This window comes from Sinocyclocheilus rhinocerous, unplaced genomic scaffold (genome assembly GCF_001515625.1).
Source record: "Sinocyclocheilus rhinocerous isolate Xijiao unplaced genomic scaffold, SAMN03320098_v1.1 scaffold1564, whole genome shotgun sequence".
In the NCBI taxonomy this organism is placed as follows: Eukaryota; Metazoa; Chordata; class Actinopteri; order Cypriniformes; family Cyprinidae; genus Sinocyclocheilus; species Sinocyclocheilus rhinocerous.
The window spans coordinates 121,699-144,904 of NW_015638982.1; the positions used below are offsets into that span (position 1 = coordinate 121,699).

Consider the following 23,206-nt stretch of genomic DNA (forward strand, 5'->3'; position numbering starts at 1 on the left):
TGCAGTCATAAAAAGCAGGTGTAAAAGCCCCAAACTGACCTTATGGCTCTGACAAGACACTTGGCATCAATAACTAATACTGACAGGGGAGGACAAAGTTCATTAATTGGGGTGGTGAAAAAAAGTTTATAAATTTCACACAAAACAAAAAAGTACTACCAATGTATTCTTTAGAGCAGGGGTGTCAAACTCAATTCCTGGAGGGCCGGAGCCCTGCAGAGTTTTGTTCCAACACACATACCATGTAGTTTTCAAATAAGCCTGAAAGACCTGATTAGTTGGATCAGGTGTGTTTAATTAGGGTTGAATCTAAACTGTGCAGGGCTCCGGCCCTCCAGGATTTGAGTTTGACACCCCTGCTTTAGAGCAATCCTTCTATCAAAGTACTTTTTTGTAAGTGTGTATTTTTGTTTTGATTCAGTCTCCAAACCTGTCGTACTGCAAAGCAAGCATTAGTGCATGTAAACTGCAGTCGGTGTCTAAATGATGTGCCCATACTGGGGTTCTCAGAAGTGGAAGTCACCATAGTTGGGTGAATTTCTATATCAGTGAATGGAAGCTACAGGAAATATAATTTATGTGTTCTCATTTGTCCCAATAGTGAAAAAAGACTTTTCAAAAAATTGACTGATTACGTTGGTCAGAAGAAAGAAAGATGTCAAATTTGCTGTCACTCCCTCAGCCGTTGCATTAGAAACACTCACGCAGCAGCTTTAACCAGTTTCTGAAATGTAAGGTTAATGAAAACCTTGTTAGATTTACGATGCTAATAACATCACAGTCTGTGAAAAGGGTCCTTATATTGTTGTTGAGCCTATAAGGGCCTCGCTTTCAATTGAGAAATCCATGTGTTACCAAGAGAAGAGACGAATTTCGCAGAGTTGTGCATTGTGACAACTTATCCTTGACGAGAAATGCTCGTGATGAGCACTTTTAGATGCTATTACTTTGCATTTAGCTAAAGACCTGTGTAATTCTCCACATGCTCAGATTTAAAGGGTTAGTTCACCCAAAAATGAAAATTCTCATTAATTACTCACCCTCTTGTCGTCCTAACCCTGTAAGACCTCCGTTCATCTTCGGAACACAAATTAAGATATTTTTGATGCATTCTGAGAGCTCTCTGACCCTCCCAGGTCAAAGAGGTCTCAGAATTCATCAAAAATATCTTAATTTGTGTTCCGAAGATGAACAGGGTCTTATGGGTTTAGAACGACATGAGGGTGAGTAATTAATGGCAGAATTTTCATTTTTGGGTGAACTATCCCTTCAATGTTGCATCACTGCTATATGAATAATCATTCTTTCCATTGAACTCTCATTAGTACCAAGGTCTTGTGTGGAATAAATGCCACAAAAGTTGTCAGTGCCTTGTTATTATTACTGTACGTGTTCACTCTCCTAATTCTCTCATTCTTATACTTTCACATAGACTCACATTTACATTCACACGAAGCTCCCCAAAGTCAATTAATTTAGAGCAGCATAAAAACGTACCACAATGTCGATAATTTTTTTCCTCATTTTCTAGTTTTTTTTTTTTTTACACTCAACTTGTGAAATGATTTAGCCTTTTACAGTCACGGTTACATTTACAGCGTTTTCCATCGTTCACATAGAATAAGTTCCTCACCACACAATTAATGCAAAAATGGAAGGAAACCTGTGGACGATGAAATTCACCGAACACAGCGATACTTAATTACAGGCTTCGTCCCAAACGCTCCCCTCCACTGGAACGATGGAGTCTGACCGGCCTCGGTTTGGTTGTAGGCACTAGCGCAAGAGAGGCCGTCTTTCAATCTCTTTCTGTTAGTTTGCGAACCTTCCGGTTGTTCACAGCACAGGTGAGACCCCTGAGACAGGTAGAAGGGGGAAGGTACCAGTCGGTTGGGAAAGTTTTTAGGAAACAGTCTTCTTCCCATTTAACTCTCCGTCCTTCCTCTCTATCCTCATGTAGGGCTCGAAGGCTGAGGATCCGCACCCATATCCCGATGGCAGTTCGTGATGGGTGCCACCCAGGAGAGGCATGGTAAAGCATAGGGAGGGCGGTGGGACCCCGAGGCATGGCGAGGTGCCGCCTAAAGAAGACAGCGACAGTCCGAACGTCCCGCCCGCCACCGCCCTGGGAGGCGTGGTGCTGCTACTCACCCCAGAGGAAGTGGATACGGACGGGCTGTCCAGGAGTGAGCTGTTGCCTGCGTGCGGGTGAGCCAGCAGCGGGTTGGGCGGATGTGCAGGCACAGACAGAAGACGCCCCTGTTCAAGCAGCCGCAGGATGTTGCAAGTGGCGAGCGATTCGGAAGTGGACGACGACCGTTTGTCAGTGTCCTTGGTCTGGTCCTTCTTCTGTTTGGTGCGGCGGTTTTGAAACCACACTTTCACCTGCCAAACGAGAGCGAAAGTTGTAAGAGAAATTGACAGTGTGAGACTTTTGATTCATTAGCTTCATTAGCCTGGTCTCCTCAACAAAAAGCCAATGGGATTTTTCCATTGGTTTTTGGATGATTTCAGAAAATAAGCTCTTAATAAGCTCTTATTTAAAAAATAAGATTTTAAAAAGGGGTTGACGCACAACTAGCAACCATTAGTTGAAACTAAAGAGGCCTTGATGACATTTAGTAGTGTTAGACAAATAGCAAGCAGCAGAATGATTTCTGACACTGAACTGAATGACACTGTGACACTGAGGAGTAATGATGTTTAAAATTCAGCTTTGTGTCACCGGAATAAATTACATTTCAAAATATATTCAAATAGAAAAGAGTTCTTTTAAATTTCAATATTTTAAAATTTTACAAAAGGACAAATATATTTCTGTCATGACAACTCTCGGAGGGATTGGCATGGTAATGTACATGATAATGTTAATACGTTGTAAACAGTGTTTCACCATTTGAAGGCTATAAAGTCCGTCACACAGTTTCAGTCCCTCTCATTGGTACAAACTCCATTCATTAGGAGTCTCTAAGAACGTATGACCCAGGACCTGTATTGTTTACAGCTGTATGTTGACCTCCATGACGACAGCAGTTTACAAACACACTCCGGAAATGAATTTCCATCGTAAACCCAGTAAGACGCTAACAGCTGAATAAAACCTGTGCCAAACAGTATTGCAAGCTGAGGTCTGTAACACTGAGATCATGGACTCGATGTGGCCATTAGTGTGAGGATAATGAGATTGTGGAGTGATCCCTTCAAGCTTACGCGAGCATACTGATGATGTGTTCATGAATAGTATGTGTACGAGAGCATGCAAAGTATGTATTTACATGCTCAATATATTTAAAGCTTTTTTTATACTTTAAGGCTGTAATCTATGTATTGGTATTCATATTTCAGATTTTTTTGCAGACCCTATAGTGGGCGGAGCTTACAGTTTTAGATTACAAAACTCAGCCATATTTCAACTTTACAGAAAGCAAAAGAAAAAAATAAAATATGGGAGTGAAAAGACGAAAGCAAATCTCTTCCATCGTACATCTACACTATTGGGATGAAATCCTCTTTAATGAGATCGAGGGTTAACCGCTGGGGCAGAGATTACTAAAGGCAGGTGGATAGATCATAGGATGGTGGATAGAATGATGGATGGATGCTAGATAGAGAGATATGCATTTTTCAATTCTGAATTTTGCAGAACCCTGAACAACACATTGAAAATCCAAAGAAATAAACTTATTCTAGAGCAGTGATGGGCAAACTTGGCCCTTCCAGGCCACTTTCCTGCGGAGATTTGATCCAACCCCTGATAAAACTCACCTGCCTGTAGCTTTCTTAAGCCCTATTCGCACAGGATTAGTATTATCTGGGGACCTTGTGAGATTTTGAAATTACCCCCCCACATCTGAATTTCGTGTGGTGCATTGCACCTGACCATCTGCTGATCTTTTTGACACCTTTGTTGACCCTGTCCAGAAGTTACACTGGCCGTTAACTGCCCTCTTGATCCCACACATGTGATAACGCTGTGCAGCCAGCGCGATGAGGCATTCTGGTTATTCGGTGACCCCTCTGTGACCTCTCTTCTTTAAAGAGCTTGTAGGTCATTAATCTCATGCATCTTTACTGAGAGATTTTTGATTTAGCCGAGGCCTGAGTTGATGTCTTTAGAAACTCTCTTGGTGCACATGCATATGCACACAACATATGGTTTGTCGTGAACATACTTGTGCTGTTATGTCCGGTCAGATGTTGTACACACATTCTGTAACACGCAGCTCACCTGTATTGTAATGTGGAAGGGAAACGTGGGGAAAAAAGACCAGTGTTGCATGCATGCATATGCAAATATAATATTCTTTCTTTCTATTCCTATTACCTGATCATCCTACCCAATTACATCTGTTTACCCACTTTTCCTCATACCCTGACCCTTGTTCCTAGTTTTAACGAAGCACGTGTTTGCGCAGGTTCAGCCAACGGTCAACCCTGTCTTACCGATGGCTGGTAGATAGGGCTCTATAATCCTCCTAACAGCAAAAGCATTTGGACTATTATTAGTTCCCTTCCCCCAGCACTACTGGATGATGCGGCCTGTGTGCATATGTGATCGGGCAATTAGGCTTACAGTGTGTGGGCAGATACTGAGAAATTGTGTCCTCCCATTGGATTAAAAGGCATCCCTTCTGAACCACAGCGCCTCTAGTGGTCGACGTTCAACAGCACAGTCTAATAGAGATCTCCACTGTGATCATGCATTTCCATCTGAAATATTTTTTTTTTTTGATTTAAATGATTTTAAATGATTTAATGTACATTTAAAACACTATACTTTGTGATATTGATATAATAATATTGCTATATTTGTATTTGTTATTAAATTATTTAAATTTAAATGATTTTAAATGATTTAATGTACATTTAAAACACTATACTTTGTGATATTAATATAATAATATTGCTATATTTGTATTTGTTATTAAATTATTTAATGTACATCTAAAACTATGCCTTGTTAGCTATATTAACATAATATTGTTATATTATTTTAAATATTTAATTTATATTTAAACACTATACATTGTTTCATTCATATAATAATATTGTTATTAATTTATATTTTAATTGTACATTTAAAACATTATACTTTGTTATATGAATATAATAAAAGTGTAATTATATTTAATTTTAAATATTTAATTTACATTTAAATGCTATACGTTGTTATATGAATATAATAATATTGTTATATTAATAAAAGGAAAAGAAAAAAAATCAACACTGATATGAGGGGATTTCTAATCTGCTGAAGGAGTGACTGTAAATTTTAGCTTTTTTTTCTCCCTCATAATTCATCTCTATTTTGTACCTCGTTTTAGAAAGGCAGTGTTCAGATCTGGGACTCAGATTTAAACAGAGTTAAGTGTTTAGAGTTTTCTGTTCTCTCTGATCCTATCAGATAATTGTATTACAATCTGGCTGACGAATGACAAACCACAGAATTACATGCAAACACCGCCCTTCAATCTCATCAACTTTTCCGCTCCTCTGAGGCCTGACCAGCGCATGCTAGTTAAAGTCCTGACTCATACTTTCTGCTCCTAAAGTCGTTTTCTCACATACCGCTGTCAGCAAAGCAAACTATAAGCTGCAAAATGAAAATGAAATTGACTTACTAACATTGTCCACTAACACTGTCCATTCTAAGTGCTCAGATTGTCTAAACTGGTGCCTTTCTTTCTTTGCCTCTTCTAGATCTCATCTCTTCTTTTTGTGCCAGACGTTACGTTACTTTACATGCTGTCTGGGTGTAGAAGAGAACAATGGACAACGAAAGCGTTCGTTAGGTCACCAGCTCAGTGGCGGATGTACAGCAAGACACGATTATCTGTGAGTAAAAAGCAACCAGAAGCTATCTATCTATCTATCTATCTATCTATATTTCACAGATATAATGATTTTTCCTTCTAAAGCTCTTGCTTCAATCACTTACACTTCCTATTGATTCATGGCTTACACGATCTTTCATCCATTAAATCCATGGCTTTCTCGTGGATGAACCGAAAGCAACAAAAGAATGGTACAATGTGTTAAGCAAAGCCCAGAGATCTTGGGAATAAAGACCACACAGCGGAGCCACCAGTTGCTACATTTAAGCACATAATATTCAGACAAATAAAAGCCGCATTCAGTTCATAAATGTTCACCTATACGTTCTTAGGTGTTTTTAATAATATCAAACACAAATGCATCAAATGCATTCTCTGAATTGGCTACACAGTTAAGGTAATTACTCCTTGGTCGTTCTCCTGTGTAAACGGAAAATCAAAAGCCGCCACATTATGCTGATCGGCATTGGCTATTCTTCACCAAACAATGCATTCCCATTTTAAAACCAAGCAAAATCATTTCATATGTGGAAAGTAAGGGTCTTTCTTTCCTTGACTGTCTGTGATATTTTATTTATAAAGACAAAGAAAAGAACAATTTCAAGGCCCTGCTTGATTAACACAAAACCACTGAGAAAGATGGACAGTGTTGAAGTCAAAGACATCCCACTTTGATTAATGCAGCATATTTCTAAGTGAAACAGGATGATTCTGTACCCAAAGCATTACGGTAAACCTTAAGGGAAAAGCACAAAAGGCTCAAAAGAGTTAAAGTTCAACTCTAACAACAGAAACTTATATCATAAGCTTTGTGTGTGCGCAGTAAAGAAGATACAGCCAGTGTTGAAGTCAACATCCTCAACCCACTTTAAATAAACAAACATATTTCTAAATGAAACAGGAAGTTTTATGACCCAAAACATTACTGTAAACCCGAATTTAATGGCACATTCTTAAAAATAAAACTTCCATCGGGGGGGTTTCACAGCAGTGCATTAGAAAAGAACCATTTTCGGTTGAAAAACATTCTAAAAAATCTGTAGAACCTTTTGTGGAATGGAAAGATTCCATGTATGTTAAAACTTTTTCATACTGCCATCGACACCAATAAAAGAAGCTTTATTTTAAAGTGTAAAGACAAACACACAACAAAGTGAAACAGGATGTTTCTTCACCTAAAATATAACTGTAAACTCCAATTTCAAGGTAAAGAGAAACACAAAAGGCTCAAGAGTGAAAGATCAACTGAAAATGACAAAAATGGTATTCTTATGTCATTAACACAAGACTTTGTGTGTGTGTGTGTGTGTGTGTGTGTGTATGAGATTCCATCCGTGCGTCGTGCTTTGTGGCAACATGCTGCTGGCTGTATTGATTAAAAAGATTGCGCACACTGACTCACTCAAGGTTTTCAGAACTGCCAATTTAATTCTTTTAAAGCTGCTTTTTATCACCGCGAGGACCTGCGAATTCAGAAACATTCAGATTTAATGTTGGCCAGCTGTGTTTGTACATCAACCTCAACCCAAAACCCAAATATGTATTCAATCAAACATATTTGCGGCCTGAAATTTGCTGCTAGAACCTTATAAATCATAATCTGACTGTTGCCTTTCATCAAAGTCAACCCCTACGTTCTGCTTATGTTTGTTAAGGTCACACTGATGGAACAGACTCATTGTGCTCAAATAGAGAAACGCTGAGGTGAACTGTCACTCACTCGGCTAATAAAAAGCTCTCACTTTAATAAACACAAGGAAACAAAGTGCTGCAAAAAAACGGTTTATTTCCTCACGCTTTAAGCAAACAGGTCAGGATGCCGCGGCTCAAGCTGTTCTTGTTCTTCAATTTATTTTTCCACGAGCCTCTATTTTGTGGGTTCTCATTCAGTGATGCCAAGCTATCAAAGCACAATTGAAATAAGGTTAACAGTTGAACTAAGCCTGAATAAAGGCTCCCGGTTCGGTCTGTATATAAATTACCAGCAGTATCTCAGATGATAAATATCTAGCAGACATCGGATCTGCTTGACGATCAATGAGTCTATGGGGCCCTGAATACTCCATATTCAGTTCGGATCCCTGCTGTGTTACGCTGGAGCGGGGAGCCATCTGCTGGGGACAGTGTCTGAGGAAAAAACCCTCAGTTTGCTGTAAACAAACAGGGAATTCCTATAACTTTGAAATACTTCACATTTAGCCAATTACTCCCCCCATGCGTACACTCCAACACAGACTAAACTGATCCTCTGAGAAGCTGCAGGGAAAAAGTTGAGCTGCTTTTAAATCTCACAAGGTGAGTCATCTTCAACGGTGACACTGAAATGCAGTTCATCAAATGTAAAAGTTGAATAAACTCCTTAACAGTCCATGATTGTCCTCCATAAGAGTGGTTACCTATATACCATTACAAAAGAAGTACTATAGTATGTACAGTGATGGTGTCATATGGTAATGGTACAAAATCATATTCATGCAACATCTATCTATCTATCTATCTATCTATCTACACTCTAAAAAATGCTGGGTTATTTCAACCCAACTTTGGGTCAAATTTGGACTAACCCAACTTTTGGGTTAAAAATTTTATGTAAAAATGTAACCCAACAGTTGGGTTAGTCAATATTTGACCCAAAGTTGGGTTGAAACAACCCAGCATTTTTTAGAGTGTATCTATCTATCTATCTATCTATCTATCTATCGCATTATTGTGAGGAAAGATCTCTTACTATGGCTACTTCTCATTAATGTTATATATTTCCTTTAAAATGAAGGGGGAAACGCTCAATCTCGTGCCTTATCTTTAAATTCGATCCAGTTTGAAGATAATTTAAAGCTCTTATTCTCTGCTTTCACAAGACTGACCACTTTCTCGATTCTTATTCAATTATTATGAGAGAACGAAATCAATTCTGCGTTGACTATAGAGGCTAGATTTAATTATTCCATTCGAATTAAAACCGCAATTGACGCAAGAAATCACGGCTGTTCAAAACAAATGTCAAAACGCAGCTTAATGCATCGTCACTTTTCTCAAACGAGTCCTTGAGTCCATTTAGAACCACATTGATTGGGTTTTAAGCCAAGACGATCAAATACAGCCCTCGTCGTTTAGTTTGGATAGATTTGAGTGTTTTGACCATTGACATTTTTAATGATTTTAAAATTTCTGACGCACATTTTGTCTCTCTGGAGAGAAGCACAAGCGCAAAGACTGTGAAAAGTTAAAGATAAGGATCTGGTCGTGTTATATGCCGAAATTCATTGGGAGTTCATAGCCATTGCTAATGTTTTCTCGCCTGACAGGAGATGTTAGTTTCTCTTTTCCTCTAGTTAAACTCATGCGATTCAGAAACTAGTATCAGATATACAAAACAGTCCAAAACTATTTCATACATACTGCATATGTATGAGTATAATTGTAAATAATTAGTAAGTAATTTTGGACTAAATGGATTTCGATAAAGCGGTATAATATTGGAATAAATGATTGAATAGTGTGAAGTCTTTCGATATTGTACCCGTAGAAACATAGAAACACCTACAGATGACACTGTGATGCCAAAGGATAGAAAAATAGGCTAAATGCCCATTATTTATAAAAAAAATATCTCATTTCTATAGACACGTGATTATCCAAAGGCTCAAAACACTGCATGTGCATAACTAAACACTCATTAGGTTAGGTTAGATTTATGTTATTTTGCTTTCATATATTTATGAATTATATTAATAGATGCATATTTACATCGACAAATTGCAGTGGAATAAACTGAAATGCACATATTTTACAATCGCATTTGCACGTCGAAATGGAAGCTGTTGCACCAAGATAATTTGTCTGAGCATAAATGGATATGAATAAGTATTAGCACTCAATCTGTGATATGTAAATTTTAAAAGCAATTTCATTCAAATTAAAATGGAAACGCTTTTTGTATTGAACACGATTTATTGCCTCCAAAGCCATAATTTTATCACTTTGGTGACCAGCTGGTTCATAGCTTTACAAAATATGATTTACAGATATGATTTCAGAGAAACGATGTACGTTGTATATATTATATATATATATATTTTTTAAGTTCAATTAAAACTTAATGAAAGCGGATTTTCCTTTTTTATATATATATATATATATATATATTTTCATTGTCAATAATGAACTCTTATACTGCGTCTGATGGTTTTGGGCTCTTTATTCATAAATTGTATTCGTCACATTTAAATGAAGAGATTAATTCTGCCTTAACGAAACTTTTGACCCGATTTAAAGACTCGTTTACACACTGACCGCGAGTTCTTCCGACCAATTGAACACGATTTATTGCCTCCAAAGCCATAATTTTATCACTTTGGTGACCAGCTGGTTCATAGCTTTACAAAATATGATTTACAGATATGATTTCACAGAAACGATGTACGTTGTATATATTATATATATATATATTTTAAGTTCAATTAAAACTTAATGAAAGCGGATTTTCCATTTTTTTTTAATATATATATTTTCATTGTCAATAATGAACTCTTATACTGCGTCTGATGGTTTTGGGCTCTTTATTCATAAATTGTATTCGTCACATTTAAATGAAGAGATTAATTCTGCCTTAACGAAACTTTTGACCCGATTTAAAGACTCGTTTACACACTGACCGCGAGTTCTTCCGACCAGCAAAGTTTTAATTAGTTTTAATTTCAATGAAGAAAAATATTAGTGCTCATAAGAATTCTATAGAAAGATTGCATACGATGATTTTGTTTCTATAGTCTATGTACTTTTGCGAGAGCCAGTAAAATGCACTGTTCAAAGCTGACTGAAGTTCTTGTTTAATTTGATTAATTGCATTCAGTCTTTAGTTGACATATATCGTATTCATACCTTTTTTATTCATCATAAAGATTAATGCTTAGTCACAATTTCTCTTACGTTTTCACCATTTTAATGACCTAGTTAATTTGGAATGGTCCTGCAGTGTGGGGAAAAAAACATGATTTGGTTACAAATATTTTATGTAATGGAATCTCAATTAATATGAGCTAAATAAAAACTGAATGCATGATACAGTTTAGTTTTAGATGGCCCATAGCAAGTCACACAGGCTTCAAACGTATTTCAGGTCAAATACCATTGTGTGCTCGTTCAAAACTTAGAGAGCTCTCCTTTTATTTGTTGTAAGCATAATGTTGTTATATGGATCTTTCAAAATCCATGTGTTTGTATATAATCGTTTTACAAATTCACTTATAAATGCATCTGTAATAATGGCATCCGCACAGCGCCCCTAGCTTCACATTTCTGACCTGCCACTAAACTACATCAATATGATCATATACACTGATGGGATTTTTTTTAAGGGAAAAATGTTTTTTAAGACTGAAATGTACAGTATGCCGCTATGCAGGTCTACAAGAATTTGACATAAGGGTATTATTAATAACTCGTTTCATTAATTCGTTAATTTCTAATTGGGTAACAATATTGTTTTGTTTGGATCAATTTAAAGCAAAATATAGCACGGTTTGAAAACATGACTGCAAACATCATAAATGCGTGGCTCCATTAACCTTTTAAAATCGGTTTGTTTTAATAAACCCTTGCAGGTGCCAGCAATGTGATGAAAACATTGTTTGAATCAAACCATATAATTGATTATCTACATTGCATGAAATCATCTTTTTCAGATGCAGCTTTATGGCGATCTAAGACCCGTGGTCAGTGTAGATAATATATTGAAATTGCTTTGAAATTACTACATCATTGTCTGCTATTTATAAAAAATAATAAAAAAAATACAGCATTAAACCAAAATTGCGTGTTTTGAAAAATTGAGTTTTGAAGCCATCATGAATGTCCACATAATACCGTGCGTCTAGACACGATTCAGTTTGATTTATTGAGGTGATTTATACAGGATATTCTCTGTGTGATAGTCTATTTTGAAAACACGCTGATACACGCTATGTTAGATTGGTCATCTAACATATATCTTTGCGTTTTGAAAACACAAAGATATATGTTAGATGACCAATAGGTGGATCCGCGAGTAACGGATTATCGTTTAATCGTACGAGTTTTATAGTTGTTATTCGGTTTTTTTAATCCCTTGGATGATACCATTTAACTAAATTAAACTTTTAAATGAATAAAAAAAAAATTGTAGGCAACCTAAAAAATAGATAAAGTACATCTGAAGTGGCGCAGTTCAGTGCATGAATGATGACTGGACAACTGGGGCCGGTTTTTTTTTTTTTCCACGTCTGGATAAAGAAATGCTCCTCCCACTAACGCCCACTGTGCGAATACTAATTATGAGTATTGTGTTCATAATAATGGTGGCTGACATGCAGCATTTGCAGACAGGAGCTCGATCTGACGTCTACACTCGTTACATTTTTTGCCAGTTTGCTATAACATCTGACCAACCATTGACTGCTTTGACAAAACATTCATTCATTCATTCATTCGTTCGTTCAGTAATTTATTTATCCATCCATCTATCAGTCCATTCGTTTATTTATTGTTTTATTTATATTTACTTATTTCCGGTTTCAGATCAATAAATTCAAATGTTCAGATTCAAGACAGAACAGGTCAACGAAAACAGGTCATTTATTATTAGTTTTGTTGGGATATGAATAACTAATTAACTAAATATTTATCTATCTATCTATCTATCTATCTATCGTGTTAAAACCTTTTTATTTTAATTTTTGCATTAGGCTACATTTACTTTAATTTTTTTAGTTGGCTATTTATTGTATTTTTACATGGTATTATCATTGAGTATATTACGCAAATATTTCTTTAGTTTTATAACCCAGTAAATATATTTTGTTGTAAATACACTGTAAAAAAAATCAAGAACAATATCAATTTTAAAATAACAGGCAGTCTCTAAAAGAAATGTTGAGGTATTTTGCGGACTCTAAAAAATGCATAGGCTATCTGACGTAAATACTTATCTTGACACTGCACTACAGTTAATCTGATCGGATCTAATCTCCTTTACCGCGCTATACGACAATCAAAATCAAACACTTGAAAAATCGAAGAAATAACTTCGATGTCACATGAAGAGGAATTCAAGAGAATTTACAGAGACGCAATCAAATTGCAAACAGAAATGTAATCAATATAATATATAAAAAATAGCTTTCAAAACATAATAATAATTTGCTATACACCAACCATGAAACAAAATGTTTTTATAGGCTATTAAAATATATATTTATATTGCATTGAAAAGCAGCACCTCATTCAAAAGCGAAGCTCACTATTATCATGTCTAACGAGCATGAATGCGTTTGGTACCTGAGTTTCTGACAGATTGAGCTGTCTGGCGAGCTCCGTGCGCTCGCGTCCGACCACATACTGGCATCGCTGGAACTCGAGCTCCAGCCGGTAGAGCTGCTCCGCCGTGAACGAGGTCCGCGTGCGCTTCGGCCGGTCCAGATCCAGGCCTTTCGGCAGAACAATCTCCCGAATAGTGCCCTTGGCGTCTGTCAAAGCACACACATGCATTACATGATTTACCATTCGTTTTGAAATTAGCCAATTCTCTTGCATTATTAGGAGTGGGAGAAAACCCGGTTTAATATATTGTAACGTATTTAAAAATACGGATGACAATAAAAGTGTGTACATGTATTTTAGATCATTTTTGCATCACAGAAAAAAACTGAATTTGTACATATTGTCAGATAAACAGACTAGAATTTATCTCAGTATAAATATGTGTATTGCTTACGATTTCTAAAGACGTTTGATTATTTATAGTGCCTGTAAGTGATTAGTTTAGTGGCGAAATTGTTAAAAATTTGGCCACTGAGTAGTTTAATCGAGATTAAATTTTGTTTCACATTGCGAAATCTAGTACACAACAAATAAGTTGCCTAAGAGGAGCTTTAAACTCCAATATCCTGTCATTGTACTTGATTGGTATTGAGACCTGCTTAAGTATAAGCAAGCTTTTTTGGTCTATTTGTTGGATCAAATCATGAAAACATATTTACATTACAACATCTGTGTTCATGTTCATCCCAAAGCAGCATAACAAGAAAGTACATGCAGTCACTTGAAGATTATTATTTTTTTGTCAGCATGAAACAATATTATCAACACAGTAATACAACATTGTATTGATATCACGACTGACATGCAACATCAGAAATCATAATATCAGATAATTATGTGATAAATATGGCAATACATTCATACAATATCTGCCACCAAGATATTCTTAGTCTTGGTTAATACATTTTATAAACAAATGTAAGAAATGCTTTGTTGTTAAAATGCTAAATTTTTATTGATCATTATATTTTTGATCTACTGTATACTATTCATTTTCACATCCCTTTCAAATTAAATATCCAAGCGGTTTTGAGTCTTTGTGCATATAAGAAACGCTCACTAAACAGTGCAATAGTATTGATTAATTTGAGAAAGATTTATTCAATGTATAGTAATTGAATTATATACACAATTCTATAGCATTGTCAGTTCTTATTCCACATTTTCCTAGAAACCAAACATAATAAAGATATTATTGACAAATAATAAACAGAAATTAATATATTTGAACTCATTTTAAACTGGCCTATGAAACTGAATAACAGCATACGCTGCAGTTTTAATATAGTGACTTTTTCAAGTTGCCTGATGCCTCACCATCATTAGACCTTAGAAAACATTTATAAAGTAAAGAAATACTAAGACGTATGTGTCAAACCAAAATGTGCACTATTTTAGGGGGAAATGCTTTTGGTCATATTGCAGTGAGTCATATCTGTCAGGTTGTGACTACAAGAAGATACTTAAATGTGGCTTTGCTGATTTTTTTCAGAACTTCAAAAATGGTAACTGTTAAATCATATTAATGTGATATGTTATTAGAATGGGTTTAATTAGCTCTGTGGTAAAGTATTAATATTTAGCATGAGGTTCTGTACATCTATAGCTCTGCCTGTCTGAATGTCTGCCTGGCAACCAAGCTCAGTGTCTTATGATCACACTTAATATCACAATAAGATTAATGGTATTTGTTGATGTAAAGAGGTATAGAATGTTAATGGCGAACACTTCTTTAATTGCTTTTTCCTCGCTGTTTCAAATCACCGCGAGCCTATGACACAGACCTGCTGACCTTTCAGTGACCCCGGTTCTCACGAGGACTCGGGCGCATTCAATCGTCAGCTTTAAAAACAAATAGTGACACCAGGGATTGTGGGCTTACTGCGCCAAAACCACTCGGATCCCCTACAGCTCGTCCAGTCATAACCCAAATACTAGTTCGGCTTTTCACTGCCACTATTGCAGGACTCAATGCTCGCACAGTTTGTGTGCATTGAATTTCATAAACCATAAAGGGCATTTAAATGAAAAGCCTGGGTATTTTAGAGCATGTTAAATATTATAATTAAACAAGTATTTTCCTGTCGTATATATTACAACAACATAAAACTCACAAAATAGTTATATTGGAAATATATAAATGCTTTGAATAGTATCATAAGCATTGCTATGCAGATACTAATTCGGCCAAAAATTGTCATTTTAAAATGTCAAATTCGTCACAGTTACATGGTGCAAACAATTCAGATGATAGTCAAATATTTAGTGCATTGATATTTATGTAGGCCTATTATTATAGACATATTAATGTCGTTTTTATTTTCAATTTTTGGCTACATTTTGGTTCTTGTTTCTAAAAGCTGAAATGGGAACACGAAAAATATGCATAGTAAACGTGAATTGTAACTTACATTTTTTATTTATCAGGAGGTGAATGGCTTACACCTCCTGAACGCAAATAGCCTATAATATCACTTTACCAGAAATCATTTTACAACCACATATTCCCTAAATTACAACTTTTAAAAATGGTAGTTGTATGGACCTTATTGTTATTTTTATTATTATTTTTACTTTTTGTTCTAACAGTTATTCCTTTTTCTCAATTTTATAATGTGTTTCGAAAGACTTTACCTCTGTAAATAAAGGGTGTTCTGCCAAAGAAATATATAATATGCATTGTGTTTAAAAACAAAAAACAAAAAACTAACCTACATTTAGAAGTGGGCTACGTATTTAGATATTTTTCATAAATTTAAAGAACCGCTTTCGATTATGCGTAATGTTTGCATGTTTATGTCGTTGTTTAACCTTTTTTGGCTCTCAAACACTAACATTTAATGATACACACAAAATAAGCTCAATACTCATGTTTGATGGTTGCAGTTTGTATGACATTAAATAGGCCTATAATCCCTTTCATAAATTGCAAACAATATAATAAGACACCTCTCGAAAACAGTTATATTTTTTATTTATATATATATATATATATATATTTATTTTTTTTTTATTTTATTTTTTTTTTTAGCAAGGGTGCATTAAATTGAACTAAATGACTAAATGACAGTATGGTATTTATAATGTTACAAAATATTTATTTCAGGTCAATGCTGTTTCTTTTGTAGTTTATTCATTTTCCAAAAACATTTTCCACAAAAAAACAACAACAAACCTTAAGCAGCACAACTCTTACCAACATTACTACTACTACTACTACTACTACTACTAATAATAATGTTTCTTGAGCATCAAATCAATGATTTCTAAATTATCATGTGACACTGAAGACTGGATCAATGATGCTGAAAATTCAGCTTTGATCACAGAATTAAATTCCATTTTAAAATATACTCAAATAGAAAGCACTGTAATAATATTTCACAATTTTAAAGATTTTTTACTGTATTTTTGATCAAATAAATCCAGCCTTGGTGAGCGAAATATAGTTTGTTTATAAACAATACAAAAATCTTTCAGACCCCAAACTTTTGGACTGTACTGTATATTGAGAGATAGACAAAAAAAAAGACATTAACAGATGTGTAGGTCATACAATTTATTTAAAGGCATAGTTCACCAAAAAAAAAAAATTCACCTGTACTGCATGTCTCCTATATGACTTTCTTTTTTCATTGGAACACAGATGGAGATGTTTTCTGAATGTCTAGGCTGTCCTGTTCAATATAATGAAACTGAATGAGGTCTGGGGCTGTCAAGCTCCAAAAATGACAATATTTAGGTAACGCTTTGTGTAAGATTCAGGCAAATTTTGTTATTCACTAAAAGGATCGTCTTCTGCCATAGCTCCCAAAATATAATTTCGGTATATTTCTCTCACAGAGCCATCGTAAGGCTTCGGAAGACACATAGAAGAATTGCAAGAGTCATATTAACACCTTTTTATTGTTGAAGCATAAAAATGATGGTCACCATCTACTTTCATTGTATGGAAAAATGCAGTGTGAACATTCTGCCATAACTTTGTATTCAGCTTCAAAAAGAGTGTCATAGAGATTTGGAATGTCATTGGGTTGGGTAAATGATGACAGAATTTTAATTTTGCATCAGTTGTTCTATTAATATCTCAGTTTTTGTCTCCTAGACAGCAATGAGGTTAAATGGAGAACTAAAGTCAATATGTCAAACTGTGGTCAGGTTTTGTCAAATGTCAGAGTTCTCATTATGATCTCAATCGTATCTCATCTAAGACTAAATGATATGATCTATGACATCCACGTTTGATTTTATAGCTCTAAACTCTTGCTGCATGTCTGCAATTATCTCATTTGCGTCAAATGTTGTTTCTCCAGAGAAACTATAGAGAAAAACATCTGAGACATAGTTGATACTTCTATAAAATAACTGAGGAAAGAGGAAACTGAAAGAGCATTTGACATGGTCAGAATAACACAGACTGTCCAACTGTTAGCAGAAGAGTCTGTGCCTCAGACACTGCGGCAATCTCTCTCTCTCTCTCTCTCTCTCTAATCAATTTTCTCATTCAATATATGCAGAATATATGTACACATTGTATATAATTTTATTTTTTTTTTATTTTATTTTTTTTATATATATATATATAAATTGCAACTATGATGTTTTAAATATTTGTAAAGTTTCATATATTGATGTTTTTTTTTAAATGTGCATCATTTTAGGATTTTGTGATGGCCTATTGGGAGCTTATACCTACAATTTTGTGCATACATTTTTGTATTAATGTTTGTCATAAATTGTCAGTTGTAAATATTGTGAACTAATCTCAGATATTTGTGTTGTGCATATTATAATAATCACGACCACTATAAGAACAAAATACACTAAACGAAACAGAAAATTTCGTGTAAAATGAAAGGGAGTCTGTTTGAGATATTGGAAAAATATTTTAGTTTTTTATTAAATGCCAATAAAATGAAGTGAGTCTGTTTGTGACATTAGTAAAAATTTTAAACCAATTAGTTAATGATTCAGTAGCCTACTAAGTGTTCATTTTTAACTCCAGCACATTTACGATGAATATTCGCTCACTCACCTCTAACCAGAATCCTTCGGCAATAGTCCGGATCGACTCCTAAAAGTTTATCGTGTCCATCCTCGCTAGATGAAGTCGGTGTGGACGCCGAAGTCCCCGGTGTGTCGGTAGAACTCTGCACAGGTGACCGGTTCCGAACTTCCGTCCAGCTTTTGGAGTCTCTGCCGCGGTCACGGCACAACGAATTGGATTCACGGTGGTTTCGGTCTTCGGCGATTCCATCGCCCATACTCGTGGCTTGATCAAACATCTAATAATTTAACTGTTTTGTGTGTTCACTTAGTTTTCTTGAGCTGTAATAGTCAGCGTAAGTTCTTTTCTGTCAGAAATAGGGAGATTATTCCCAGCAAAACATCAAATTAGAATCCAGCCACAGACTCCAGCAACGGAACCGAGTTTCTGCCCAAATATTTTAGCATGTTCCGGCATCGAGAGTCCATGCAGGAGGAGATGTATAAAGAAGGGAAGGAAGGTTGAGGTGGAGGGGGCCCTGTGGGCAAGTGGAAGGACCCTCCTCAGCTATAGGATCGCGCTCAACCCAAAATGCGTTTTGCATAAATGCGCTGGGTTTCATGGTCTATGACCGAGGCACTGGGAGGCGCTTCACTGCTTAACCACGTATAAGTAATTCCACACAACCAACATGGATCCGAGCAGCGCAAACTTTGCCTTGTATAGTCGATTTACTCGTTGTCTACACTGGGTGTGTTTTTGTATCTGCCCTGGGCTCTACGGAAGCTCTGGAGAAAGAGCCAACTGATTTCAGGATTTCTTCGGGAGGAGGGGGAGGTCACTTTTTACGCGGGACCAATTCAAGAGTATCCTATAATAGACAATAAAATACAAATGTGTGGGCATAATGTGGGTGTGATTAGAATATTTTGAACACAATCTGAAGGCTGCAGCAGTCATACTAACATATAATTTCCAGAGTAGAGTATGTATTTGTTACGTTGACTGACAGCAGCGACGTCACTTCCGGACTGTAATCCATCAATCCATTGGTAAACAGAAACGAGTAAAAGCACGAGGTGGTTTCAACGCCCTTTAGCGTTCAGCGAAGTAAGCGATCCCCGTTGTCTTTAGACGTTGTATTTGTTGCGCTCGGTAAGTGGAATTACAGTTAGGCTATGTCACCTTTTTAGCCTATATCAAAGAAACCGCGTTTAGTTTCTTAAGTTGCGCTTTCGTAATAACGGCCAAGGCGAATGTGAACGGATGCGTTGTGATTAAAAAGTAAGCGCCCAAAACTATTAAAACACGGAACGATTATTTTATAGTTTTAAAAGTCTTTTTAACTAAATCTAAAAGTAGAGGAAACAACTAGGGGTGTAGGCTATGTTTATTTTGCAGAGATAAGCGTAGATGAATAAACTATTATAATTACAATAATTAATATATATTACTATAATCGCTTTCAAACTAAACACAATGTTAAGAAAAATATTTTTATATCATGACGTTTGCCCATAAATAGTACGCCAAATAAAAACGAAAACTCGTGGTATTGATACGCAAAAATGGACTTTGGCGTGCATATGCGTATTATATGCACGCCAACAAATTTCGTATCATATGCACGCGAAAACTGCGTATTATATGCACGAAACCGTAAAACCTAAAACGTTGCTACCGTATTTTGTACGGTAAAATTCCGGCAACCACAGCTGCCGGTTCTCTACCGTAAATTTTACGGATTTTTTTTACAGTGTATGCACGTGAAAACTGCGTATTATATGCACGCCAAACACATGCGTATCATATGCACGCCAAAGTCCATTTTTGCGTATCAATACCACGAGTTTTCGTTTTTATTTGGCGTACTATTTATACGCATTTTCATGAGACCGGGCTCATTTCCCCTATTGCTTTGACACCGTTGTTTAATACCTTACGTTTTTTAGACTCAGTATTGACAAATGCTCAGCAAACTTCAGCACAACCTTTGAATTTGCTTCCACAATTGTTAGATGGGAAAGGGGTTCGGTTTGTAAGATGTAGGCTATTGTACACATTCTGTGCGTTATTGTGTAAATATGAACAAGAGGTTTATTTGTGTTTACCTCACGGTGCACGAACCGCAGGTGTTCATCTCATCATTGAACCGCTGCCATAATACACAACAACAAAATTAGAATCTTTTATCTGAGCGCGCAATCCCATTACGGAGGCCGCAATGACATAATTGCAGTTTTGCCACTTTCAGCAGTGTTTATCATTCAGTGCCGAAATGGCTCATTATTGAATTCAGCTGCTCAGCACAGATTAAACCGTGAACGGGATGAATGGAGCTGTCAGTCACTTCCTCAAACCAACAGTACAGTCAAGAGAGGTTTAATTGCCTCCACTGCTCTCTGGCCCCACAGTCTCACACACGGGCCCTTTCCTCCAACACACAAATATTGCAAAACAGCAGATAGCCTATACCATAAACACAGATAAATGCACAAACGGACCATTCCCCCTCGGTTTTTAGCCGACTAAACCCAGAACATCACGTAAATCAAAAAATAAATTCAGATTTAATTTGAACAAATGTTCAGTTACACATATAGTAGCCTATGTTTTTACTGTAGCCGATAACTGTCATGAAGACAGAATATAGATTTATTAATTTTGTCTTTCACACAAAAAATCCAGTAGCCTATCATATTCTTGTAATAGGTGTTAAGTAATCAACAAAATTAACCAAAATGTTGAACTGAGTTCTTGAGAGTACAGCTAAAAGTTTATTAATTTGTATATTAATTTATTTATTAACAGTCAATGCTTTAAAATTTGTGTCTTCAGAAATGGACTTTCAAAAATAAAATCACCAGAGTGTAAAAAGTGGAACTGGCCCTGGTCTCCCGTTCTAGCTTCTAATAAAAGTTCTGAAAAGTTAGTTGGATCTTTTACAAGACATGTTTTGTCAAGTAAAATCAAATGAGGCTTATATGATTCAAGTCATAAATATCGTTTAACCTGGGTACATTAAGTTACAGTGCATCTAATTTCTTTTTTAGGGTCAAATCAAGACGTAACAGTAGTTCTTATAAGAACTATATCACTCTTAAAAATAAAGGTGCTTCACGATGCCATAGAAGAACCTTTTTTTCTAAATGGTTCCATAAAGAACCTTTAACATCTGAAGAACCTTTCTGTTTCACAAAAGGTTCTTTGTGGCGAAAGAAGGTTCTTCAGATTATAAAAAGGTAAGAAAGAGATGGTTCTTTAAAGAACCTTTGACTGAATGGTTCTTTGTGGCTCAGGCATAGAGACAATACTCTGCCCGGAGGAGATCCTGACAATGAACCTTAACGTGCTGATTTGGGCTCGCTATTAAATATGGAGCGCACTTTATCATTAGATAGAACACGAGAGAGAAGACAATGCAATCTTTATGCAGATAGACTAGGCTAAAAAATTAATTGCAGTAACCTTAAATGAATTTTGTGTTGGTTACAGAAAATTAAACTACCCTAAAACTACCCGCAAGATATGGATGAGGAATGCATGATGCATTTACATTTTTCATTTCATAAATGATATACATTATGTAAATATATGATGCTATTTCAGAATGATTTGAAAGTAAGATCGAAATGAAGTTAAAGTTTCTTCAGAAATAGCATAAGGTTTTGAACTACCTTTATAGCCTACTTTAAAATGAAATGAAATCTCACCAGTCAGATCACAATCACAAGTAATAGGTTTTTCTAGTTTCACCTTTTCTCATGAGTATTAAATCTGCAGGACAATGCATGAGTGGACATTAATACATTTGTATAGTCATAATTTTCTTGATTATCACGCATGATCAAACTTGTGGTTTTATTGTACATTCATCAATTATTGTATATACAGCAACCAGAAGTCCAACCCTTTATATTCCTGAAACTGTGAATAGGTTGATTATTTTAGCGTACACTGACCACTAGTGGCTGTTCAGTGCACTGATTTACAATTGCTTTACGACACACAAATTATTATAAAAAGCATTTTGAAAAAAGAAGTGAATTTTATTTGCTTGAAAGTAAAAAAAAAAATACAGTAAGAGACAGAAACAAGCCGTCAACCGTTAAAATTAGTCTGGTAGAAATTATTTTGAATTTCCGTTTGAAAGGACACATGAACTTTTACAGAGATCCAGAGACCTCATAAAAGCAGTTATATGGAGTTAAGAATAGACATACAATACTATGCTGGAATAAGGCTGCCAACATTCAACGTGTAATGGCTCGATTTACATGCTGGCATCAATCAAATAAACTAACAATGTACATGATTTCAGGCACTTTGGCTTGACAAAACAGACCAATGTTACACACAAAAGATGAATGAACAGCCCTTAAAGTGATGATCTCATTAGAAATCTATCAGGGCAGACAAAATCTACAACATTTGCTGGATCTAAATGATTTTGAGTAAATTACTATCGAATTCAGAAGATGAATCAAAACATTCAAACTTTAAAGCCAAGATGCCAACAGAGTTCATGGTGAAACATGTAAGATTGATTTTGTGGTCAGCAGTGCCTCCTACTGGTACAAATACAAGAGGCTGATTCACAGTGAGCATAGCATCACTCATAGGATTAGTTTAAAACCCTTAGAATCACATCAGATTTCTTTCACCTGGGTAGTATCATATTCATATGTTTACACTATTTTAATTTTGGATTTTGGAAGTCTCTTATGCTCATCAAGGCTGTATTTATTTGATCAGAGAGACAGTAAAATTAGTAATATTGTGAAATATTATTACAATTTAAAAGAACTAAATAAAAACTTAAAAAGAACAGCATTTATTTATTTATAGCATCAGTCCAAAAGCACTTAATTAAAATGCGACCATCCATTAAAAAAAAGTGTCTCACACGGCTCCGGGGGGTGAACAAAGGCCTTCTGTAGCGAATCGATGCATTTTTGTAAGAAAAATATCCATATTTGCCTTCTGGTCGGCGCTACAGAGCACTGACCACCAGAACAGTCAGGCACAA

At 35.7% G+C, this 23,206-nt stretch overlaps 1 protein-coding gene across 2 annotated transcripts; it reads right to left on the reverse strand.

The window, feature by feature from the left end:
• Positions 1–1,528: 1,528 nt before the first annotated feature.
• On the reverse strand, positions 1,529–20,349 carry LOC107750765 (ventral anterior homeobox 2-like). 2 transcript variants are annotated; one of them, XM_016566289.1, is made up of 4 exons: positions 20,289–20,349; positions 18,226–19,048; positions 13,149–13,336; positions 1,529–2,385 (listed from the first exon to the last, which is right to left on the reverse strand). In XM_016566289.1, exons 2-4 carry the CDS (start codon positions 18,473–18,475, stop codon positions 1,903–1,905), a joined length of 921 nt encoding a protein of 306 aa, XP_016421775.1. In that variant the 5' UTR covers positions 18,476–19,048; positions 20,289–20,349; the 3' UTR covers positions 1,529–1,902. The 2 variants fall into 2 exon arrangements, with proteins under 2 accessions (XP_016421775.1, XP_016421776.1); XM_016566290.1 differs by lacking the exon at positions 20,289–20,349 and adding an exon at positions 19,144–19,193.
• Between the last annotated feature and the right edge of the window lie 2,857 nt (positions 20,350–23,206).

Excerpts from the sequence above, each read along its gene's own strand:
- LOC107750765 (XM_016566289.1), bottom strand. The coding sequence starts at position 18,475 with ATGTTTGATCAAGCCACGAGTATGGGCGATGGAATCGCCGAAGACCGA. Across the intron at positions 13,337-18,225 it reads CCGAAGGATTCTGGTTAGAG|ACGCCAAGGGCACTATTCGG; the intron begins GTGAGTGAGCGA and ends GTGCTTTGACAG. Across the intron at positions 2,386-13,148 it reads TCAATCTGTCAGAAACTCAG|GTGAAAGTGTGGTTTCAAAA; the intron begins GTACCAAACGCA and ends CTCGTTTGGCAG.